This window comes from Anastrepha ludens, chromosome 2, assembly GCF_028408465.1.
Source record: "Anastrepha ludens isolate Willacy chromosome 2, idAnaLude1.1, whole genome shotgun sequence".
Lineage (NCBI taxonomy): Eukaryota > Metazoa > Arthropoda > Insecta > Diptera > Tephritidae > Anastrepha > Anastrepha ludens.
Window position 1 is genome coordinate 32,939,059 of NC_071498.1, and position 23,687 is coordinate 32,962,745.

At 30.9% G+C, this 23,687-nt stretch overlaps 1 protein-coding gene across 1 annotated transcript in view; it reads left to right on the plus strand.

Moving 5' to 3' along the window:
* LOC128868091 (maternal protein pumilio-like) overlaps positions 1 to 23,687 on the plus strand; it is a 198,677-nt gene that overhangs the window by 119,007 nt on the left and 55,983 nt on the right. The window contains exons 6-7 of the mRNA XM_054109826.1: positions 10,634 to 10,874; positions 11,522 to 11,614. Of these exons, the coding sequence (XP_053965801.1) occupies positions 10,634 to 10,874; positions 11,522 to 11,614 (334 nt within the window). The remainder of the gene's footprint in view (positions 1 to 10,633; positions 10,875 to 11,521; positions 11,615 to 23,687) is intronic.

Consider the following 23,687-nt stretch of genomic DNA (forward strand, 5'->3'; position numbering starts at 1 on the left):
TTGTTTATCGACTAATTTTTTGTTGTTTTTAGGTGAATAACTTTTTAAGTGGTGTATTGTGGTTACACAAATGTATGTGTGTATGTATGTACAAATATATATTTACTTAACTTGTTAATAAAGGTTTAAGTTTTGCAAGTTTCTTTTTTCGTCGAATTTTTCGAAGTTTTCATGCAGGTTCTTGAAACCTTTTTTTTTACACTCAAAGTTCTTATTAAGTGTGCTCATATTATTTTGAGTTTTTGTAACCCATACATCACATTTGAGCATATAATTTCCTGATAAAATCTTGAGTATTTAAATATATTCCTTCATCTTCGTGATGTTTTCCCCCTTTTTTGTGTTTTTGACCGTCATCAGACTTAACTTTAAACTTAGGTTATTTATGAAAATTTTTCGTTTTAAAGTGTTTTGTGTGAAAGGCGTAAAATTTAACGCCAATTCAATTTAGGTCACGAAAAAAATGAAGAAAATAATCCATTAAATTAGTAACGGACTTGGCTTGGTGCAGTGTTTGGTAGTTAAAGTCCGTCAATTAAATGTAAAGTCCACTCCCACACACCGAAAGTAAAGTAGATGACGGGAACAAATAGTGAGCCCACGCGTTGCTAAGAAAGCATAAAATCCACAAAATCGAATTTTTATTTAAATAAAAAATGCAAAAAAAAAATCGTTTTATTAAATAAGTAAAAAAATGCATAAACGCCATTTAAATATTTAAAAATTAAAAGCATGCGCTGCTTTAGAGGTAAAAATAGTATATTTCGTGAAGCAATAGAATACGATGGAGCAATAGAAAGGAATGAAGAAATTGATATGGTAAAATAAGAAATTTAACAAAGTGTGTTAACTAAAATTAAATAGTAAAATAAAATATAATAAACAAATATAAAAAGTAAAAAAAAAAAAAAAAAAAAATTAAATGATTAAAAACAAAAGGTTATTTTAAGTCCATGAAATCCTTTATACAATTATTTTAATTTAAAGATAGACATGGTAAACTAGAATAAAAAAATTAAAAAATTTTTTAAATAGTAAATAAAAAAAAAAAAAAAAAAAATACAAATTTTAAATAATAAAAAAATGTAATTTATTCAACCAAAAAAAAAACAAAAAATACGAAATTTTTAAAAATATTAAATTATAAAAAATCCAAGACAATAAAAAAATTTAATAAGTACAAAAGTGCACAAAATTTGAAAGAAAATTAAAAACACATTTTCCTTCTAATTAGCAAAATAAAAAATAAAATAAATTACACTAGTAAAGAAAATGTAATTTAATTAAACGATAATTGATAAAAAAATATGGAACAAAAAATTAAGCGAATAATTTTATAAATAAAAAGGTTGAAAAAAATCTCATAAATTTAGTTTAAAAATGCGCAAAGGGAAAATAGACCATAAAAAAAAAAAAAATTAAAAAAAAAAATAAATAAAAAGTAAGAAAAATACTCTTCAGAGTAATTATGGGAATAGATCAGATCTAATCAGCTCTAATAGTATCTCTACAGCAATACTAAGCTTTAAAAAATTTAAATCACCAGGTCCTGACAACATCATTCCAGCAGAACTTCAAGAAGGACTGGAAATTCTACTGCCTTGGTTAACAAGGATCTTTAACAAGTGTTTAAATCTCTCTTACCTTCCGACAATTTGGAAGAAATCGAAGGTAGTATTCATTCCGAAAACGGGGAAGCCTTCACACTGCAAACCAAACGACTTCAGGCCCATTAGCCTAACATCTTTTTGCTTAAAGGCTTTTGAAAAAGTCTTAGATGAGCAAATCAAAACCCAACTTGATACTAAGTTGATCTCTGAGGCACAACATGCCTACACTAAAGGGAAATCGACTGAAACGGCACTTCATTCACTGGTGCAAACAGTGGAAACTTCCCTTCACAATAAGGAGTACTCTCTTGTCGCATTTATGGACATAGAAGGTGCTTTTAATAATATTGAACCCAACGCTATTCTGTCTGAAATTGCCAAATTGGGTATTAATTACTCCATCCGAAAGATGATCGAACAAATGCTCCAAAATAGAATAATCACTTCAGAGCTTGGGTTAAGCCGCATGAGAATGTACGCCGTCAAAGGCACTCCTCAAGGCGGAGTACTTTCACCCCTTCTCTGGAATCTCGCTGTAAACAGTTTGCTTCGAAATCTCGAAAAAGCAGGCTGCAAGGTTGTAGCCTATGCAGATGATATTGCTCTCTGCGTGTCAGGCAAACACCTGAATACCCTCAGTGAGCTCATGCAACGCTCAATCAATATTCTGTCAAAATGGTGCACCGAATGCGGACTAAATGCGAATCCAGCAAAGACAGATCTTGTTCTCTTCAATAGGAAACAACAATCTCCTCCACTGCAAACAATAACCTTAAAAGGGGAATCATTACTCCTATCTGATTCAGCTAAATATCTAGGAGTTATTCTAGATAGGAAGTTGAGCTGGAAATTGAACATCGAAAACAGATGTAAAAAAGCTTTCATAGCTCTTTATACTTGTAAGAAAGCTATAGGCAAAACCTGGGGTTTTTCACCTCGGATCATTTATTGGATATATACCTCGATCATCAAACCGATACTCTTCTACGGTGTGGTTGTATGGTGGACAGCACTCGAAAAACGGTGTAGAGTAGCCACAATTGATCGAGTTCAAAGAACAGCCTGCCTCCTGATAACAGGATGCTTAAGTACAACACCTACTAAGGCTCTAAATACGTTGCTTCACTTGTTCCCTATCGATCTGGCTGGCAAAGCGATTGCAGCGAAAGCAGCGACACGCATGAATGCTATATCGAAATGGAATAAGTATCTTGGCCATTCGGCCATACTGAACAGGAACACTGTTATCTCTTCCGACATAGACTATCATGTAAGTCTTCCATCACCACCCTTGCTATTCTCCTGTTCACTCCCAACTAGGGAAGAATGGAAGACAAATCTAACCGAAATCAATGGCCCTCTGACTATATATACAGATGGTTCAAAACAAGACGGCAAAGTGGGATTTGGAATCTTTTCCAATTCCCCTCACATCAATCTATCATTTAGATTACCCGACTACTGTAGCGTATTCCAAGCGGAAGTATGCGCTATCTGGTATGCTGCGAAAACTCTCTTAGAAAATAGAATATCACTAGAGGATATCCGCTTTTTCACCGACAGTCAAGCGGCCGTTCGAGCACTCAGCTCCTCTTATACCCACTCAGATGTGGTTCGATCCTGTCTCTTATCTCTTAACGAGATAAGTGTTCAGAATTTTGTCCAAGTTATCTGGATACCGGGTCACAGTGGATTCGAAGGTAACTGCAAAGCTGATGAGCTCGCAAGAGCTGGAGCTGCGCAATCAAATGTTAGTAACTTACCCACAATCCACATTCCGCTCTCAACATGTAAATTACTCATTGATCGAGAATTTCACAGCATTGCTGATCGGAGGTGGCGAGTGAAAACTACTTGCGTTACGACCAGACAAATCTGGCCATCCTACAATCTGAAACAGACAAAAACCCTTATAAGTCTTTCGAAACACGAACTAAGGCATATAATATCTCTTATCACCGGCCACTGCCTGTTGGGCACTCACGCACGTCGGCTCGGGGTTCCTCAAAACGACCTGTGCAGATACTGCGAGGACGAAGATGAGGAAGCATCGAGCAGACATTTGCTGTGCAGTTGTCCGGGTCTAGCCAGAAGTCGACTCGCTCTTCTTGGCTCTCCAACAATTGACAATCTTTCAGTACTCTCGAACCTGAAAATCGAATCTCTCATCAAATTCTCGAAACGAATTAATATCTTTGACCAAAATCCACAATAAAAATCTCGGTTAGGTGGGGAAATCATATAACATAATGAGCTCTAGGGCAACACAACGGACCCAACTTGCGGTCTATGTGGCACTCCGATGCGGGGTCACCCTTAAACCAACCAACCAACCAAGAAAAATAAAGAAAATAATAATAAAAAACTAAATAAAACTAAATAAATAAATTACAAAAAATAATAATTAATAAAAATATAATAAAAATTAATAAAAAAATAATAAAAATTAATAAAAATAAAAATAACTTAAAGAAGACGTAAAAAACCAAGTTTAGAAAAACTTGAAAAAATAAAAATAAAAACTAAAAAACAAAATAAATAAAAACTAAAAAAAAAAGAAATAAAAACTAAAAAAATAAATAAATAAAAACTATAAGAAAAAAAAAATTAAAAAGAAAAATAAATAAAAACTAAAAAAAGCAAATAAAAACTAAAGCAAAAGAAATGAAGAAAATTAATAAAAATAAGAATAACTTGAAAGAAACGTAAAAAGCAAAGTTAAAAAAAAAATTCAAAAAAAAATAAAAATAAATAAATGAAAAATAAAGACTAAAAAAAAAGAAATGAAAAAATAACAATAAAAAAATATAAAATAAAAACTAAGAAACAGAAACTTAAAAAAAATATATATATAAAACCAAAAAAATTTTAAAAACAGAAACTAAAAAAAATATAAAAAAACACCCTTAAAAAAATAAAGAAAATAAAAAAATGTATTAAACAGCAAAAAAAGAAAAATATAAAAAAAAGAATAAAAAATATAATAAAATAAAAACTTAAAAAAAAAAGTTGAGAATTACGATGATAATTTTTTGAAATTTATTATTAAATTTTTGTTCATTTTGTACAAAGATATTATTTTGTACAAAATATTGTAAAAGAACTTAATTATGTGATCGTATGAAAAAAGAAAATAGCGATTTTGCGCGGCTTCACGGTTATTATAGAATTTATTGCAAATTGATAAGCTTCCTCTTATTACTTAAATTTAATGGGCTATAAAATTGCATGCCCAGAAGATTCTGATTAAAAAATTTAACATTTTAATAATTCTTTTTAATTGTAAAATTTTTGTTAATTTTGTGCAAAGTTTGGAACTGTATATATAATGAGCTACATTTTTATAAAAAAATAACGAAATAAATTTGGCACGAAAAATGCTGCTAACATTGTAAAAGAGCTTAATTGTGTGAGTTTGAGTGCGTAAAAAAGATATAAAAAATTAATAAATAAAAGTATATTTTTTGTACGTAACAAGCTTTGAAAATAACCGAGAAAATTTCTACAGTACCTGTGCGCAAAAACTGTTTTATACATACATACAAATGTACATAAAAGCACAAATCAAAAACCAAATAATCAATCCGACAAGCATCCACACTTCAAACAAATGTGGTTTCTTATGACTCGCAAATCAGCAAAACAGCCGGCGGCAGCTGCTAGTTTATGATTTTGATTGTTGTGTCAGTGACTGACTCACGCCCCAGCACCAACAACACGTTTTCGCCGGCTACTGGCACAAATACACTTGCACACACACACACACGCACACTCAGTTCCATTCAATCTGTACAGCAGCAACAGCAGCAGCTGACTCAAACAGCAGAGCGCACAAAGGTGTTTTGTTGTTGGCCGCTGCAACGTTTGTGTGTTAATGACCTAACAACGAAAGCATTGCAGAGTAAAGCTAAAGAAAAGCAAATGAAAAAGCAAAGGCAAAGACAAAGAAACGCAAAGCTAAATGGGGGAAAAGCACAAAGCACAAGCAGCGGCAGCAGTAAGCTAAGCGCAGCGCCACTACTTGAGAAAAAAGGCGGGAAGTCAGACACCAAAGCACAGATGGCAAGCAAAACGAGGAAGGAAGGCGAGTCAAAAATGAAAAAAAAAAAAAAAGAAAAAAATGTAGCAATAGCCGGCGAACAATAGAAGCGTCGAAGCGAACATAGCGGCCAAAGCCGACAATTGCAGTGTGCGCATATGTATGTATGTGTGTGTGTTGGGTATGCATGTTTGTTCATATGTAAGCATTTACCTTTTAATTGGCCATAATGCGGCTTGCGTTTGCGAACAGATGCGATTTTGAATGCTGTGCAAATTTACTCATTATTGTGCCGCAGTACTGGGTGTTTGCTGAATTTGCTAAGAAATTGTGTTTTTCTTCTTTTTCTTATTTTTCATTCCGTTTTATGTATTTGTATTTAATTCAAAATTTTTTCATGATTTGTTTTATGTGTGCAAAGATTAATAGTTTAATATCGGCGTGGATGGATGGCTGCAAGTTTGTTACATAAGTCTTTCGTTTGCACCCACGAACAGCACCAGTAGGAAGTGCTGCAAAATTTTTGTTTACCCTTAAAGCATTTAAATTGCATAGGCTACATTTTTCGCAAAATATCTACATTGAAAATTTAATATTATCTTGTTAACATGATTTTTATGCCCAAAGTGGCACAAAATTAATCACCCTATCGGAAGATGTATAATTATTTCCAATAATATTTGATGCTTGTGAATTAGACAGGAAACAGACATGCAATGGAGCGGGTAAAGGTCAAAATAAAAATTTTACTCACTCAAAATAATTTTTTTTTTCACTTATTAAAAAAGAATTTCCGATTAAATTTACCCCAGCTTATATTATTTGATATAAAAGTAATTCGGTTTTGTTTTTTTCGCGTTCCTCCACTGGGCGTCATGACATTACATGCATAATTTCTTTTTGGACTGGGAAAAAATTTATTGTTTGGCTAGACTGTGGTTCATTAAAATCGCGTCCAATATTTGAAATTTTCGTAAAGAAAAAAAATTACAAAAAAAAAAAACAAAAACAAAAACCAAAAATTATACAAAAAAAAATTACACAAAAAAAAAAAAATCCACAAACAATTTTTTTTCGTTTTTTTAATTTTTGATAATTTTACAATATAAATAAAATAATTTTATAAATTATAAAATTTGTTTTTAATACGATCGCCACTTTTAATGGTTTTATAAGTATATGAAAATCTTTAGCTAGCTGCAATTGATTAAAGTTGACTTTTTTATGTATTACTTCGGCATTCAACTTATTTGTTAAGGGGTAAGGGGTAGTCATAGGCCCGAAGAAATGATGATTTTCAATCATTTTGTTTTGCTAGTTAATTGCTTTATTTTACAAAAAAAAAAAAACGTAGCTTTAACACATCATCTTTCGACTTGACTTTAGCAAAATTAAAAAAAAAAAAAATAATAATAATAAAAATTGTAAAGGTTATCGCTGTTTGTGTAGAGCCCACTTCATCACAAGTCCTTGCGAATTCATCTAAAATCAATCGGACAAAAGAAATTAGTTTTATTAATAGATAATCTTGTACCTGATCGAAGTTTTCTTTCAAAATTAACAATATGGCTCGAGAAATATTTTTCAGATTTTCGAGAAAAAAAGCGATATTTATTGGTTACAAAAAAATCGAAATTTTGAGAAACAAAAAAAAAAATTCTTCGATCAGTCACAAATTTTTTATGTTTTTCAAAAGCAGTAAACATTTTATTGACATCTACCAAGCGGCCTTCTGTTGAATAACTCGAAAAGTGTTTGTCTGATTCACTTCAAATTTTAAAAAATATTTGTAAGATATTATACTTTAACAAAATGCAAAAAACAAAATCCCATCTTTTGAAAATTATTACTACCCCTAACCCCTTAAAGCACTAGAGATGCATAAAATAGCTGTTCTCCTGACATTACTCGCTTGATTTTAGCGTAGCTCGCCTCGCGAGGTGCTAATCCCCAATTGATTCCGACGGCCTTTTTGCATCTATACAATACAACGTTGGCCTTCTTTTACTCTCTCCTCAATATTAGGTTCCCACGTGAGTTTCCCATCTAATATGAGTCCTAAGTATTTGACGACATTCTCTCGCAAAGGAATTTCTATACCGTTAAAAGGTAGGGGGATATTATGGGAAGCCTATGTTTCCTTGTAAAGAGAATTATTGCAGTTTCTACTTCAACTTCAAAATCTTCTAAAGCATCTTCTAAGACATCTTGAAGGTGTCTTCTATGTCTACAAAAGCAACCAGGGCAAACTATTTGTTGTCTGATAAAATTTTTCTCCACCTACCTGACGAACGAGTGTAAGGCGGTTTCTGTAGATTTCCCTTTAGGAAAGGCAAGTTGTGCCGAGGAGAAGCTATTTAGTGGTACAGCGCCCCGGCTATATTCAGCCACTATTCTCTCTAGAATCTTGATGAGAAAAGACGTGAGACTAATGGGTCTGAAGCCTTTGGGGTCAGTGTGTTAGATCCTCACACTGTTAGATCCTGCCTTGGGTTTGAAGGAGACTTTTGTCTCTCTCCATCCTAGCGGAATGTGGCCCATGTTAAGACAACTTCTGATAATAATTTTAGTAAGCGGCGAGACAACATACCGTGATTGCTGCAGTTCAGCAAGATAGATACCGCGTCTAGTCCTGGCGATATACAATATAAGGACCAAAAGTGTTAATACCCCATTCAATTTATGCACAAGCGCATAAACTAATAGACTTCCTAGGTCGGATTGCCTTTTATTATTAGCGGAAACTTTTTGTTCCACCGGCTTGTTCTGTCTGGGAAGTGTGGTTCTAGAAGAAGACCTAATGATTCCTCAAATAAAAATGTAAGACAAAATATATGTATCTATAAAAAAAAATAAATAAGTAAATAAAAATAAAATAAATAAAACTAATATAAATAAAAATTAAAAAAATAAAATTAAAATAAATAAAATTAAAATTAAACTAATATAGAATAAACTAAACCTTACTATACACCTTATCCTCCTCCATTTGCAAATAAACTGAAGAAAAGTCTTCAGCAACTCAAACATAATGACACACGAACTTATATAAAAAATATCAAAAAAATTATCTTAGGTAAAAAAATTGTAAAAAATAAAACAAATACAAAAAAATAAAACAAATAGAAAAAAAAATACAATAGAAAAAAAAAATACAATAGAAAAAAAAATACAATAGAAAAAAAAAAATACAATAGAAAAAAAATAAAAAAATAGAAAAATAAAAAAAAAAATAGAAAAAAAAATTGAAAAAAAAATGAAAAAAGATAAAATAAAAATAGAAAAAAATAAATCAAACAATAGAAAAAAAAGAAAAATAAATAAAAAAATAGAAAAAAATAAAAAAATAGAAAAAAATAAAAAAAGGAAAAATAGGAAAAAATGGAAAAAAATAAACAAAAAATAAATAAAAAAATAGAATAATATTAAAATTAACGTAAAATAAACCAAAATAAGAAAAAAATTAAAAGAATGAAAAGAAAAGGAAAAAACAAAATAAAATAATGTAAAATAAAATGTAATAAATCAAACAAATTTTAATATAAACAAAGTAAAATGAATGTAAATTCAACCAATAAACTAAAACAAAATAAAATTTGTTTTAAATAAATATAAAACAAACTAAAAACTAAATAAAAAAACAAAATAAAGTAGAAGAGAATAAAAAGAAGCAAATTAAAATCCTAAAACAAAACAGAATAAAATAAATGAAAATAAAGGAAAACAGAATAAAAAAAAACCAAATAATATGATAAAACAAATAAAAACAAATTAAAGGAAAGTAGAATAAAATAGAATCAATAAAACTAAAAAATTAAAAAAAAAAAAAAAAAAAAAAAAAAAAAAAAAAATGAATACTAACAGAAATTAAATTCAATAAAATTTTTTATTAAATAAAGAAGAAAAAAAAGTAAATTTCAATAGAAATAAGTTTGTCTTTATCTTGAACTCTAATTCAACTTTGACTTTATCTTTACTTTACTTTTGTCTGTTGCATGCGCTTAATGATTTTTTCTTCAACTACTGCGTACATATGTACATATGTATGTACTTCTTACTCATTCACATGCAGACTGCTTGCTAATGTTTTATTTGCAATTGTCGACCTGCCCAGCTGCTGCTAAGTGAAACGTTATTTATTAATGTCACCTATCGATTATTAATTGTTGGCTGTGAGTAGTCACCCCACCATTAGTTGGCAATTCATCATTACTTTCTAGCATGCGAGGTGCGCTGAGTAGCTGCTGTCAAATAGTTTTTGTAAATTCTCAATTTAAAATCTCAATTCATTGCAGTAAACACAAATAAACGGCAAAGTGCAAGGGCTGAAGCTACTTGCTGGCTTTGTAGTCGAAGTAATTGGACTATTTTTTGTATAAAACTACATCAAAGAAATGTTAGAAGCCGAATTTTATTTACTTTTTATTTGGCAAAATATGAATTTATAAACATAACATATAAAGAAATTTAAACAAATGGGAAAACTTCAAACGTTCATTTCTATTCCTTAATATTTATTTGGTTCCAAGGGAAATAAATGCCACTTCTACCACAACCACATGTCAAAATTTTTCCCTGTATTCAATATTTTATAAGCGAAGACATCACCAACAATACAGTTTGGATGGCGCTGTGGTGGTGGCTCTGTTAGTCTAATGAGAAATTCCCAGGGATATTTATTAGACATGGTGTGTGTCTATGCTAAGTCGGAGGGATTAAATTCATTTATATATTATTTCGTAAAGCTTCAGCGGCGCTCAAACTGTTGACTAATGAGCAGCTTGACTTGTGGTGGCTTGCAAACTGTTCGGTGTGTTGCTTGAAAACGCAGCGAATAGCTATGGTGAATAAAAGTGTCCTATAATTTCACACTTATAAAATATTCGTGTATGTAATATATTTAAAATTTAGTTGCAAATATTGCTATATGTATATATTTATATTAAAGCTTCTATTAATTTTCTATTAAATTTTTTTTCTTTAGTCGCACACCCGGCTCCCGTCAGCCCTCACCAGCTGAAGAAACGCTGCCACGCCCACCCACATTACTCGATCCCACTCAGCATGGTGGCTTCCCGACGCATCCATTCAATCACATGCTCAACTCTATGGATCACCAAGGTGGACCGGGCAATCAAATGAATTCGTATCCGCCACATCAAATGCAGATGGGCCAACTACAACCGCCCGTGATGAACGGCGTCGGTGGAATGCAAATGGCACAGGTAGGAAAATAATTATATGAAAAGAAAAACAAAAAAATAGAAAATAAAATAACACTAAAAAAATAATAAATAAATAAAATAGAAAAAAAAAAAAAATAAATAAAAAATAGAAAAAAAGTACAAAAAAAAAATAGAAAAACAAAAAAAAAAAAAATAATAATAAAAAAATAAAAAAATAATAATAAAAAATAAAAAAATAGAAAATGTAGTAATACAAAAAACACAAAAAAATAATAATTAAAAAAAAAATTAAAAAAATAGTAATACAAAAAGAAGAAATAATAATAATAAAAGTAAAAAAAAAAAAAAAAAGTAATAATAATAATAAAAGTAAAAAAAAAAAAAAGGAATAATAATAATAAAAGTAAAAAAAAAAAAAAGTAATAATAATAATAAAAATTAAAAACAAAATTAAAGAACAATCAAAATTAAAAAAAGTAAGAATTAGAAATTAAAAACAGAAAAACATAAATTAAAAAAGATAGTAGTAATACAAAAAATAATAATAATAAAAATCGAAAAAAGTAATACATAGTAATAATACAAATTAAAAACAAAAAAAAAAAAAATGAATAAAATAAAACAAATAAAAAAGTAAAATAAAACACAAATAATAATAATTATTATAAATATGTAACATCTTGCAGAGCCCCATGATGAACCATCAGAATCAAGGACCAAACCAAATCGAATCTCCTGGAAATTTATTGCAGCAGCAGCAACCAAGTTTTGATGTACAGGTGAGTGAGTGTGTGCTTTGGACAAATTTTAAATTCATAAGTGATTTTTGTGCGAAATTCAAAGTGTAATCGGGGTTGCTAAATCTTTATTGTCAAAAAAAAAAAAAAAAAAAAAAAAAAAAAAAAAAAAAAAAAAAAAAAAAAAAAAAAAAAAAAAGATAAAAAGATAAAAAGATAAAAAGATAAAAAGGGAAATACATACCAATAATACAAAAACCTCAGCCAATAATAATAAAAAAGAATCTGGCTCATACACCTAGACAATCTTGACATTCTTTTTTTTTTTTTTTTTTTTTTTTTTTTTTTTTTTTTTTTTTTTTTTTTTTTTTTTTTTAATTTAGTTGTATTAAACATTTTGTTTGTGTCTTTGTTTTAAATACCTAGATTGTTTTACTGGATCGCTTATAAAATATTAAAATAAGAAATGATTTTTTCTTTTCGATATACATAATTTCTTTTGAGCATACACTTCTCAGCTAATTCATACAATTTATTTATAGTATACAATTTTTTCTCTACGCTTCAAAATAGGTCAAAATAACTGAGACCTCACTTCATTACAATATAATCATCGCCAGTTATTTTTATCGCTTGTATTGAGCCGGTAAACAGTGATAAGTCTCGAAAAAATCCCCTTCCCCCTCTCCAGCCAATAATTCCGTATTTACATTTCGGTCTCGTTAGTACAGGAGAACGATTTTTCCCCATTTGATATTGAAATCTCTGGAAGTGGATTAAACCAAGAATTTCTGTCGTTGTTATTATAAAAAAAAAAAAGAAAGGGAAGATGCCCATTAAATTGTGAATAAATGCTGCTGAAGTGACGAGCCGCGCCCTGAGCCAGAACTGATTAAAGAAAGGAACTATTAGAATTTCAGTTTTCAAAGCAGGTGTGTAGACGTATCAAGCTAAGATTGCGCCTATATAATGTAATCTACACAAATTGCCTCTAATTTCAACGCAAACAGCATTTCTTGCCTGCACGAAACTTTTAGATTTCAATCCAGCTCCTCAAGGAATTTTGAAACGTAGTGTGAGAGTCAATGCTTCCACTCGTGTCGCATTCGTAAAAGAAATTTTCGTTCTACTATTTTAAAGTAACGCCTAAAAGTACATTAACCTATTCGGACTTAAAATATTAAATAGGCGACCGCCGTAGCCGAATGGGTTGGTGCATCTCTACCATTCGGGAGTGCATGAAACACCAAATAATTAATATACCAAGTTTTTTTCTAATAGCAGTCGCCCCTCGGCAGGCAATGGCAAACCGCCGAGCGTATTTCTGCCATGAAAAGGCTCCTCACAAAAAACCATTTGCCGTTCGGAGTCGCCTTAAAGCTGATTGTTCCATTTGTGGAACAACATCAAGAGGCACATCACAAATAGGAGGAGCAGCTCGGCCAACCACCTAACAGAAATGCAACTCCGTTGGTATTGAAAATAATTAAGTCTACTTTTATGTACAATTTGATGCAATTAGCATGGGTTGTGTTTTTGTTTTTGATTAGTTTACGCTCTTTACTTTTCTTGTTTTTAAGTTTACCAATAATTTTTACTATTCCATACACCACTCAGCCGACCAACCCAAACCGGCTTGGCTTGCGCGCTCATTACATTAGTGGCTAAGTGCAAACTTAGTGAGGGAAGAGCATGTAAGCACTAGTTTGCGTTAATGTCCTCTAAATGACACAACTTTCATGCATTTGGTCTTCCACTAACCCCAACAAAAACACTCATCTGTCGTCTCTCTCTGACGTTTATTGTTTGTGCAACAAATGTAGCAGCTGATCATTCTGGCACACCAGTTGTCTTACTATTTGTCGGACGTCCTTCTGCCCTTCTGTCCAGTGCTGCAAATTGACTATTCCTCCGAAAATGTCCATTCGATTTCCGGTTCACAAATTTAGTAGTTTGTATTGCAAATGCAACAAATGTTGCGTTGAGGCGAGATCCTTTAACGTTCAGGCTTTTAAAGCTTTGCAACTCTTAAATGCGGTGTTGTCCGTCCAGCTGCCTCCTGTCTCCTGCGTTTGTGCGCTTTGGTTTGCCATTACTAGCAACTGGCGGTGACGGTAGGTTTGTCTGTTTGTTGCTTGCTTAATTTGGGCTGCTTGTTTATTTGTTCACTCATTTGCCTTCCTACTCGCCTTCATTGCATTGGCTTAGTAGTAGTGGCAGTTATCTTTTTTCTGCCTCTACCCCTATGCTTCTTCGCTCGCTTCCCAACTCCTCGCTTTGTCCCTCTGCTGTGGTGTATGCCGCTTTGCACAATTTATTGGCCACGGAAATCGGATTTATTAGCCGCAAAATTGCTTTTCAATGCTTTTAAGCTTCCTTTTCTATTTAATACTACTTCAAATGTCACACACGCTCGCTCGTCCGTTCGCTTGCTCTCTTCTCTCTCTATGCGCTTAAACATTTGCCTGTCGCTATTTCCTACACCCCTTTGACTCTTATTTGGATGTTTTTTTTATCGCTTCTGGCTTGGCTATGCATTTATGTGCATTTGCCAAATTTCTGCCTCTATAGCACATTACAATTGTTTTTGTCTGTTTTTCTTCATATGCTTCCTTTGGTGCTGCTACTGCTACTGTTGTTGTAGTTGTTGCATCGTTTTATACAAATTTAAAATCAATATTTTGATTTCGGTATATCTCTGCCCAGTCACTACGTCCGATTGTCTGCTCTAAAACAAGCCGATTTCATATTCCCTGGCTTGCCTGCCTATCTGTTCGAATTTTTTCGTATTTTCTGCTACTATTTCGTATTCTACAGCCAAAACTTCTGTTGGCTTTTGATTTTTACACTCCGTGTATTTGACTTGTAATGTGATTTTGTCTAGTTGGCAAAAAATCTTCCCTTTCATGCCAATTTATCAAAGCAGCCAGCGTGAAAGTGTTTGGTGCCCGTCGCCTATTGGTATGCAACAGTTTGCTGCTTGCTCGCAGACGCTCATAAATTTGGTGTAAATAAGAAGCAGGGACAAATGCAATTTGCTGTTGGCGGCAATAAAATGCCTATTTATTATACTATATAGTATATTAAATAGGCATAAATTACAAAAAAAAAGAGAAATAAAATAAAATAAATTAAAATGAAAATAATAAATAAATAAAAATTATTATGCGATGAAAAAATTATGAAATCATAAAATAATTGTTTTAAGCAACAGTTTTTAATGCTATTTGAAGTAGCTTTACTCTTTGTTAGCTTCATTTGCATCTTTGTAGTTGCGAAGAGTGGAGGGGAACGAAATCGATTTTTAATTTTTTTATCAGCGGAATATTTAAGATTTTCTTAAATCGAGAAAAGTTCCTTTTTATGCTCATAATACAGCATTTATTTTTATGTTTTTTATTTTATTTTATTTTATTTAAACTTTTTTATTAGCTTTATTTAAAATTTTTAAATTTATTTTATTTTAAAATTTTTTATTTATTTTATTTTAATTCTTTTTTCAATTTTTATTAATTTATATTTTAATTTTTATTTTGTATATATTTTTTTTTTAACTTCTTTCATATTTTTGTTTTTCTTAAATTTAAAATTTTTTTTAATTTAAAGTTTTTTTTAATTTACGTTTTTTTATTAAAATTTTTTTATTCCATTTTTTTTTTATTTAATTTCTTTTTATTCAAATTTTTTTTAATTCAAAATTTTCATTGAAATTGAAAAAATTGAAAATAATTTTTTATTTTCTTTTAATTTGTTTTTTTTATATTTTTTATATTTTTTATTTGTTTTTTTATTTTTTATTTTTTATTTGTTTTTTTTTTATTTTTTATTTGTTTTTTTTTTATTTTTTATTTGTTTTTTTTTATTTTTTATTTGTTTTTTTTTTATTTTTTATTTTTTTTTTAATTTTTTTATTTTTTTTTTCTTAAATTTTATTTATTTATTTATTTTTTTTTGTTAATTTTTTATTTTTTTGTTTTCATTTTTTTCATATTTATTTTTTATTATGTTTTATTTTTTTATTTAATTTTTTAGCTAAATCGTTGTTTGAAGAGCAAATAATAGACATTTGAAAAATCATTTAAATTGCAAAATGACCCTCTTCAAATAATATTCGAAAATTACTATAGTTCACATTTTCCAGAGCCTACATTATTTTCCTCAACGCACCATCGAATTGGTCATATTTGAACTACATCTTTTTACCTGGTAGGTTTTCCAATATTCTTTATGAAGCTATGCTGCTTAAATATGGAAAATGTGAAGATATCAGATTTTACCAAAAAGAAGGAAAAATATTAATATATTATTATAAAGGTTAATTTTTCCTGGACTACAAGAAGGCAGAGAAACCGCATCTTTAACACAATGGCTAGGCGCATAATCGTTAATTAAAATCAGGCCATCTTGTCAAGAGCGCCTCTCCAGTACTATAGTTTTTCTAAATATCTATAAATTTTTCATCACAACATTTTTTGTCTATTTTGAATTAGTATGAAACTAGTACATTTCTGAACAATTACACATTTCGTAGTATATCCCCATGATAAAAATACCAGTTGCTTGCGTGGAGAAAAGACAGTTACCACACACGCACACAAACACAATCTCGCCATTAAGTAAGTGCAACCAAAAAAGGCTTAGGATCAGTTGGCGACTTAGTAGAGTTCTTTGGTTTGTTAAATGAAAATATGTGTACTCTGCGGTCAGGAGTGTGTAAATTACTTGGCAAAGAGGTGAAAATGCAGGAAGAGGGTAAGAGTTGTTGAAAGTAAAAACATAAGTGCTGGTTAAGTGAGAAAATACTTCAGCCGGATATGCAAAAATGTGTTGTATGAGCGGGGATGTATGAATTGCAAAGCAGTTTAAATGTGGTTTCGTAAAAATTTAAGTAATAAGTGTGAGACAGAAGGCAGTTCCAGTTTGAGTGGGTTGGCTAATTCGAAGTAACAGACAGTGTTGGTTTATACAGTTAATTCCCTTTAAATAATTCACATGAATGGTATTTTCCTAAATTTTCATTGCAAAATACAGAAAATTGAGCCTCTGTCAGTGAACACCTGGAGGTGCCTCGAAAGTAAATTGCTTTGCGGTGTTCATTATAACTCGCCACTTCGTCTGAAACGAAAAAAACTCGTAAAGCTTTTGTAAAACAGAATGTTTCTCGAGATATCGATGAGAATGTTTTTTTTTTTTTTCGATTTTTCCATGTTTCGTAGTACTAAAGAGCTGACTTTTGCTAAACAAAAATCCACTCATTTTTATTGTATGATTAATAATTATTCAAAAAAAAAAAAAAAAATGTTTAAATTTAATTAAATACCGAGGAAGATATCTTTACAATTTCCATTCAACTTATGTGCTTAATTGGTAAGACTCTTTAATTTTAATTCGACAGGTCATCCTCTTGCAATTGTACTTCAGAAGCCGTAAAATTTATTTCACTATAGTCAGTTCTATTTTAGAAGCTGCAAAATGGATTTCTGAATAATCAGTTCTACTTCAGAAACCATAAACTCTATTTCAGAAAAATCAGTTGCACTTCAGAAATTATAAAATGTTTTTCAGAATAGTCAATTGTACTTCAGGAGGTGTAAAATGTATATCAAAATAGTCAATACTATTTCAGAAACCCTAAAATTAATTTCAGAATAGTTCATTGTACTTCAGAAACCATGAAATGTATTTCAGAATACTCAATTGTAGTTTAGATACTGTAAAATAAACTTCAGAAACCGAAATATGCATTTCAGAATAGTCAATTGTACTTCAGAAGCTATGAAATATGTTTAACACCAGAAGCCGTAAAATGTACTTCAGAATAATTAATTGCACTAAAGAAATCAATAAATATATTTCAGAAGAGTCACTTATACTTCAGAAACCATAAAATCTACTTCAGAATGGTCAATTGCACTTTCGAATCCTGTATTGCATTTTAAAAACTGTAAAATGTACTTCAGAAACCATACAATCTTCTTCAGAATAGTCCATTTCAATTCCGAATCCTGTATTGCATTTCAGCAACTGTAAAATGTACTTCAGAAACCATAAAATTTATTTCAGAAGAGTCAATTGTACTTCAGAAGCTATAAATTGTGCATCAAAATGTTTAATTGTGTTTGAGAAACCTTAAAATGTATTTCAGAATAATCAATTTTACTTCAGAAACCATAAAATGTATTTCAGAATAACCAATTGTATTTCAGAAACTGTAAAATATACTTCAGAATAACCAATTGTATTTCAGAAATGTATTTCATAATCCAATCGAGTTTCTGAGACCTTTCATAACCGCGAACGAATAATCGATTCCAGCCCTTTGCTTCTGCTTCGTGATTTTAAATATGAAGAAACGACTCGGCAGTAAAATTTTCGTAATTTAGAGGATATTAAAAAATTCCGATTAACGGGCTTTTTGTTCTTTTGGTAGCATGAATAGTATGAGCAATCAATCGCTTTTATCTACTTCTAGTTGTATTTTAAATATTATTAAAAAATACTTCCCTCTATATTCTCCCACGTCGTTCATAACTACATGCCATTTCGTTTTTCCTTTTACATAAATCACAATACCCCGTTATATTGAAAAAATCATCAATATCTCGCATTAACATTTTCCTCATGCTCACTTAGCTCTTTTTTGATGCTTTGTGTGGAGAATACAATACATTTTCAATTTATAATACGAGTGCGCGGATGTGTATGCGCCAAAAGAATCGTGCCGAGATTGCCTTATTTTGCATAAATTTTCACCAACGGTTTAGAAAAAAAGACATCGTTTTTCAATACCGGCTTATACTATATGTAGTTTAATTTCTGTGCAGAAGAATGGTCGCATGTGATTTTCAAGTTGATTGCTTCAATGCTCATGAATTCTTCTACTCTTGTAGGTGTATACGTGTGTGAGTTGTGCATGCTCGCGAGTGAGTAAATTTGATTGTTCATGGGCAATAAGTCAAGTACATAAATATTCGAAAAGCATGAAAAGTTTATAAGAACAGTACGACAAATCGAATTGATTATCAATTCTCAAGATATCGCTACCGTTGTGTGATTGCTTGCAAGGAGAAAACTTCAACCTTCTTTACGCTGAATCAAAGGGTCCAATCAAGTACAATTTTGCGGTTTAAAATTGCGAAATTTTGTGTTAATTATATACAAGTATTTTTTTTAAGAGTTCGCGAAATATAGAACAACAGTTTCGTTAAAGTTAGAACGTCATTTCGGCCACGAGATCAGCTGCTGGTGGTCATATACTCACTCCAATACTTCAGCCTTTTTTGACAAAATCTCTTATCTCAGTTATGACTCGTTGAATTGCTGATGTTAAAATCTCATATCGCCTGGGTTGATATTTTCTATATTTTTAACTAAAAATTCTTTGTTGATGATATTACAAAGGAGTCACATTTTAACGAAACTTCGAGCTCTTTTGCAGTACGGGACGTACATTGAAATATTTTATCATACAATCAATGAGCGCTGGAATAAGCGAGGAACTCTATGCAATTTTGTTTTGGAATAACTTGTTTACTAAATATACAAAAAAAAAAATATTTTGATTGTTGATTTGACTGTTGTTTTATGCGACTTTTTCACATTGAGTTTCATGCGAGTAAAACATTTATCATTATATTGTAAGCCTCCATTCCGAAAAAAAATTCTTTGAAAATCATAAACCGTGTATAAAATAAATTGATTAAACTACAAAATAGTATAACCACTAACTAAACCGTAATTACCACTATTCTTTACACACCTGCCTACTAAACATATAACTAAAAATAATGGCATTGATTTCCTTTGTCAGCCGGCCAGTTTTTCAATTGAACTTTCGCTCTGATTTCACAAAACATTTGCATATAAGTTTATATATTTAACAAAGCCTTGGGAATACAAAAAAATGTAAAACAGTAGGTGCTCAGTTACAACTGTAAAACCGTTTTTAGTTTTATTTTAATTTAAATTTTATTTGTATTCTTTTTTTTGTGTTTTGTGGTCTTTTTTTTTGTTGAGCTTCCATCCATTTGCCAATTTTATTCATTAATGTTTTTGCAATAAAATTTATGCTCTGTTAAACCAAAAACATAAAGTTCATTCATTGCATGTGGACCGAGGTGGCAAAAGTACTGTTGAAAGCAGCGAAAAAAATTTGTAAATTGCATTGAAACTCGTGAAGAAGCAATGCCACACAAATCAGTTGCAACAACACGCAATAAATACAGCAAGCAACAAATTAGTAAATTCCCTTATTGTTGCATTAATAACAACGAAAAAAAAAAACAGAAAAAATAATGTCAATAATTTTTTTCGGTGCGCTTTTTCTAATACGGTCAAAATATCTATTCGGGTGTCTGGCTGGTGTTAATGTAAAAACAATCAAGTGTGCGCAAGCGCATCCAACCGTAAGGTTGACTCAATGCCTGGGTGGCCAGGTAGCTGGGTGAGTGTGAGTGAGTGACTGGCGGGCCGGGCCCGGCCGATTGGTATTGTGCATTTTTTTCGTTTTAATTATTATTTAGGTATTTCTATTTTGTTTAGTGTTTTTTTTTAGTTGTTTTTAGGTAACTTTTATATCTCCGCCTGTTTGCTTGGCTGCAAATGAAACCAATAATTAAAACAGTTATTGCATTAAAACTGCATCAACTGAGCTAAAACTGAGTGTTGAGCTTTACGATGTGATTGCGAAAATAAAAATAAATATTCTGCAATTTGCTTGATTTCAAAGTGAAATTTGTTGTTTGGTTGTTGTATTGTTTTTAGTTTGAGTGCAGTCGATTGCATAAAGTGGATTAGTTGTTAGTTGTTGTTGATTGTTGTTGCTATTAAATAGATTAGCGCAATTGTTTTCAACCAAGCGGTTAATAAAAAGAAAAAGCTTACATTTTCTAAAATATTAAAATATTCACAACAAAAGAACAAAGAACACTTGGAGCAGAACTTGAGAACAACAAAGAGCGAATGCGTGTTTGTTTTTAATAAATATTTTTTAAAATATCTGTTGGTAAAAATTAATTCAATAACAAGTTTTGTAACAACAAAAAAAATTGTTGTTTTTTCTTTTCGCTTAAGTGCAATGCTGAAAAACTTTGAAGAATGGTTCAAAGAATGCTTGGAGCGGAATTATCTGGTAGCATTGCAACGCCAGTTTCGATGAGCACATCTCGTGCACCACATCGTTTCTGCGTTCGAAAGCTGAAAAAAACTTAGACTGAACTTGCTAAGATTGAACACCTGTGCTCAAAATAATAGTAGCGCGACGAATTATCAAAGCTTAAATTTTTTTGTTTTAAATTTTTTTTGATAAAATTTTTTCATACTTTTTTTTATTATATTATATTTTATTATATTTTTTTTATTATATTTCTTTTATTATATTTTTTAATATTTTTTTATATTTCTTTTCTATTTTATATATTTTTTAAAATTTTTTTTTAAATTTTTTTTTAAATTTTTTTCAATTTTATATTTAATTTTTTTTATTTATTTTTTTTTAATTTTTTTTAATTTTTTTCTTTTTTTTTCTTTTTTTTTTCTGTTTAACCCTTTAATGTCAGAATTAAAGTGGGCGCGGTTAAAAATATTTTTACTACGTTAGGTTGATGTTAGAGTCCTAAATATGAACTGATATCAATTTCAAGGTTCTAGGACTTCTGGTTTTACAGTTATGAGAAGTTGCCTATAAGCAACATTTAGCCATAGTGGTATATTTCAAAACACAAAGGAATATTGATATTTATTTATTTTTTTATTACTTTTATTAACTTTTTGTGTATGGTATGAAACAAAACAGTTTTTTTGGGGGTTACAACATAAATATACCTTACATTTTGAGCATTTGGATTTTGGAATCCCGGTATGGCATAACCTACACCTTCCCTTTGCTCCCCATTCATCCCAATGACCGACTGATCGAGGCGCATGGATTTTGGAGGCTTAGATATATATGATCGTTTTGTAGATTGCGATGAACCTTGTGATGAAACGTTTGAAATATTTGATGGTGCTGGAGACGACGGTGATGATGAATCTGAGTCTATGCTTGAAAAGCTGCCAATGGGCGACCTCTTTTGCGTTGGTTTACTGGCTCCATATCAGACGCGTGTAAAAGCTCGTTTGATATCATCAGTTGAAAGTTTAACAATGACATATGTTTCGTTTTCTCAGCTTGATTTTTTAGGTCCCTTCTATACATCAACCAGCTATTGACTACTGCTGTGCTAAGACACCAGTACACTATACGCATATACCACTTCTTGGAACGGTGGTTGATTTTATACAACTCTAGCAACATATCAGCTAGGTCTACGCCTCCCATATGCTTGTTATAACAGCCAACAATAGCAGGTCTAGCTATATTTATGTACTTTTTTTGCTTACGACACCAGCGTTTGCATTCTGAAACTGGATTTTCAGCTATATAGTTTGATACCAGTTGAACGCTCTTGTTGTCGTACCAGCGGCATGCAACTAAATTATATGTTGCTTCATATTTAAAATCATAAGAACCACGACCTTCTTTCATAAGTTCCTTTTCATCCGTAAGGCAACAGTTTTTCATCCGGTTGCTTCGCATTGTTTCTGCTGCTAATATACCTTTTTCCTTTAGCGCAATCATCAGGCTTATGGAAGCGAACCAATTATAAAAAAAAACAATTTATAATTTTTGTTTGAGGGAACAGTTGAGGCTAAATGCAATACTATATCTGATGATATCCCTAGTCCAAAAGATGGGCATGTTCCTTCTCCTACGTAGAGAGCAAAATCATATACGATACCTGAAACTCCAGCTCTCGTAAACATTTTAAAGCCCCATTTATTGGGTTTCATTGGAAGGTATTGTTTCAAATTGTGACGTCCTTTATATTTAATCATTTGTTCGTCAATACTTTGGCATTCCTCCTGGTCTATTTTGTTACATTTTTCCTTCATTTTATTTAATAATGGTCGTACTTTATAGAGTTTATCAAAATTATTTGATCCGCGCTCCGGCTGTTGAGAATTATAATTTATGTGGAAAGATTCTTTGATTTTCTCAAAACGCGCTCTTGAAATAGAATCTGCAACAGCCGTTAACCTGAAGTTTGGCATCCAAGCCATTTTCAAATTTGGAACTTGTATAATGCCTAAATAAAGAAGTACACCAAAGAATCGCCTAATTTCGAATGGCGAACAGTTTAGCTCTACTCCTTTAGTTTGCATTGAATACAGATTTGTTTCGTTGCAAATCTTGTTTATTATTTCATTATCGAAGAATTCATTGAAGTATTTGATTGGCACTTTGACTTCTCGACAAACTTGATCTTCTTTCCAAGCAGTTTCAAAAACGGTTAGGCCCGCGTTCCTCCATCTCAATTTCTCCAGATTGATTTTTTCATAATTTACCTCGGCGATATTTTCTGTGTCCGAAACATTTTCAACTTCTTCATCAGCATGCTCATCTTCTCCAACAATACCGTCTATCAAATTTATTTCAACGTTTTCCCATCTTTCCATTACTTTATCCATCGTTTCTTCAATGAATTTCTCCAGATTCGAATCATATAATTCTTCTTCTTCTTCTTCATCATCAGAATTATTCCAATCGAAGTTTATTATCTGTTTTATTTCTAGATCTGTAAGACCTTTTGGACGCATTTCTAAAAGAATAAAATACAAAATATTATTGCTACTATGGCCAAATGTTGCCTATAAGCAACATTGTGTTCGCGAAATTCCTGACATAAAACAAAAAACTTTATTTTAGTTTTGTAAACTTTATTTGATTTTCTCACCTGTTATTTATAATAAAATTCACTTTTTATAAAAATATCTTACGTATTACGTTTTTATTTGAATTTTTATAGAACGATTATTTTCACTTTTTTTTGCACACGTCAGCACACCACTTCAACTAGCTCGCAAATGAACACCGGTTAAGCTTTTCTAAATATAAATTCTCAAGAAAATTCCCAAACACATTAGCTACTGTAAAAAAAAACCGTTAGCAAAAATAACAACAACTATAGAAACTACGCGTAGAAATATATTATGTTGCCTATAAGCAACATTTGACATTAAAGGGTTAATAAGATTAATTGTAGTGCGACGAATTACCAAGGCTTTAACTGTTTTT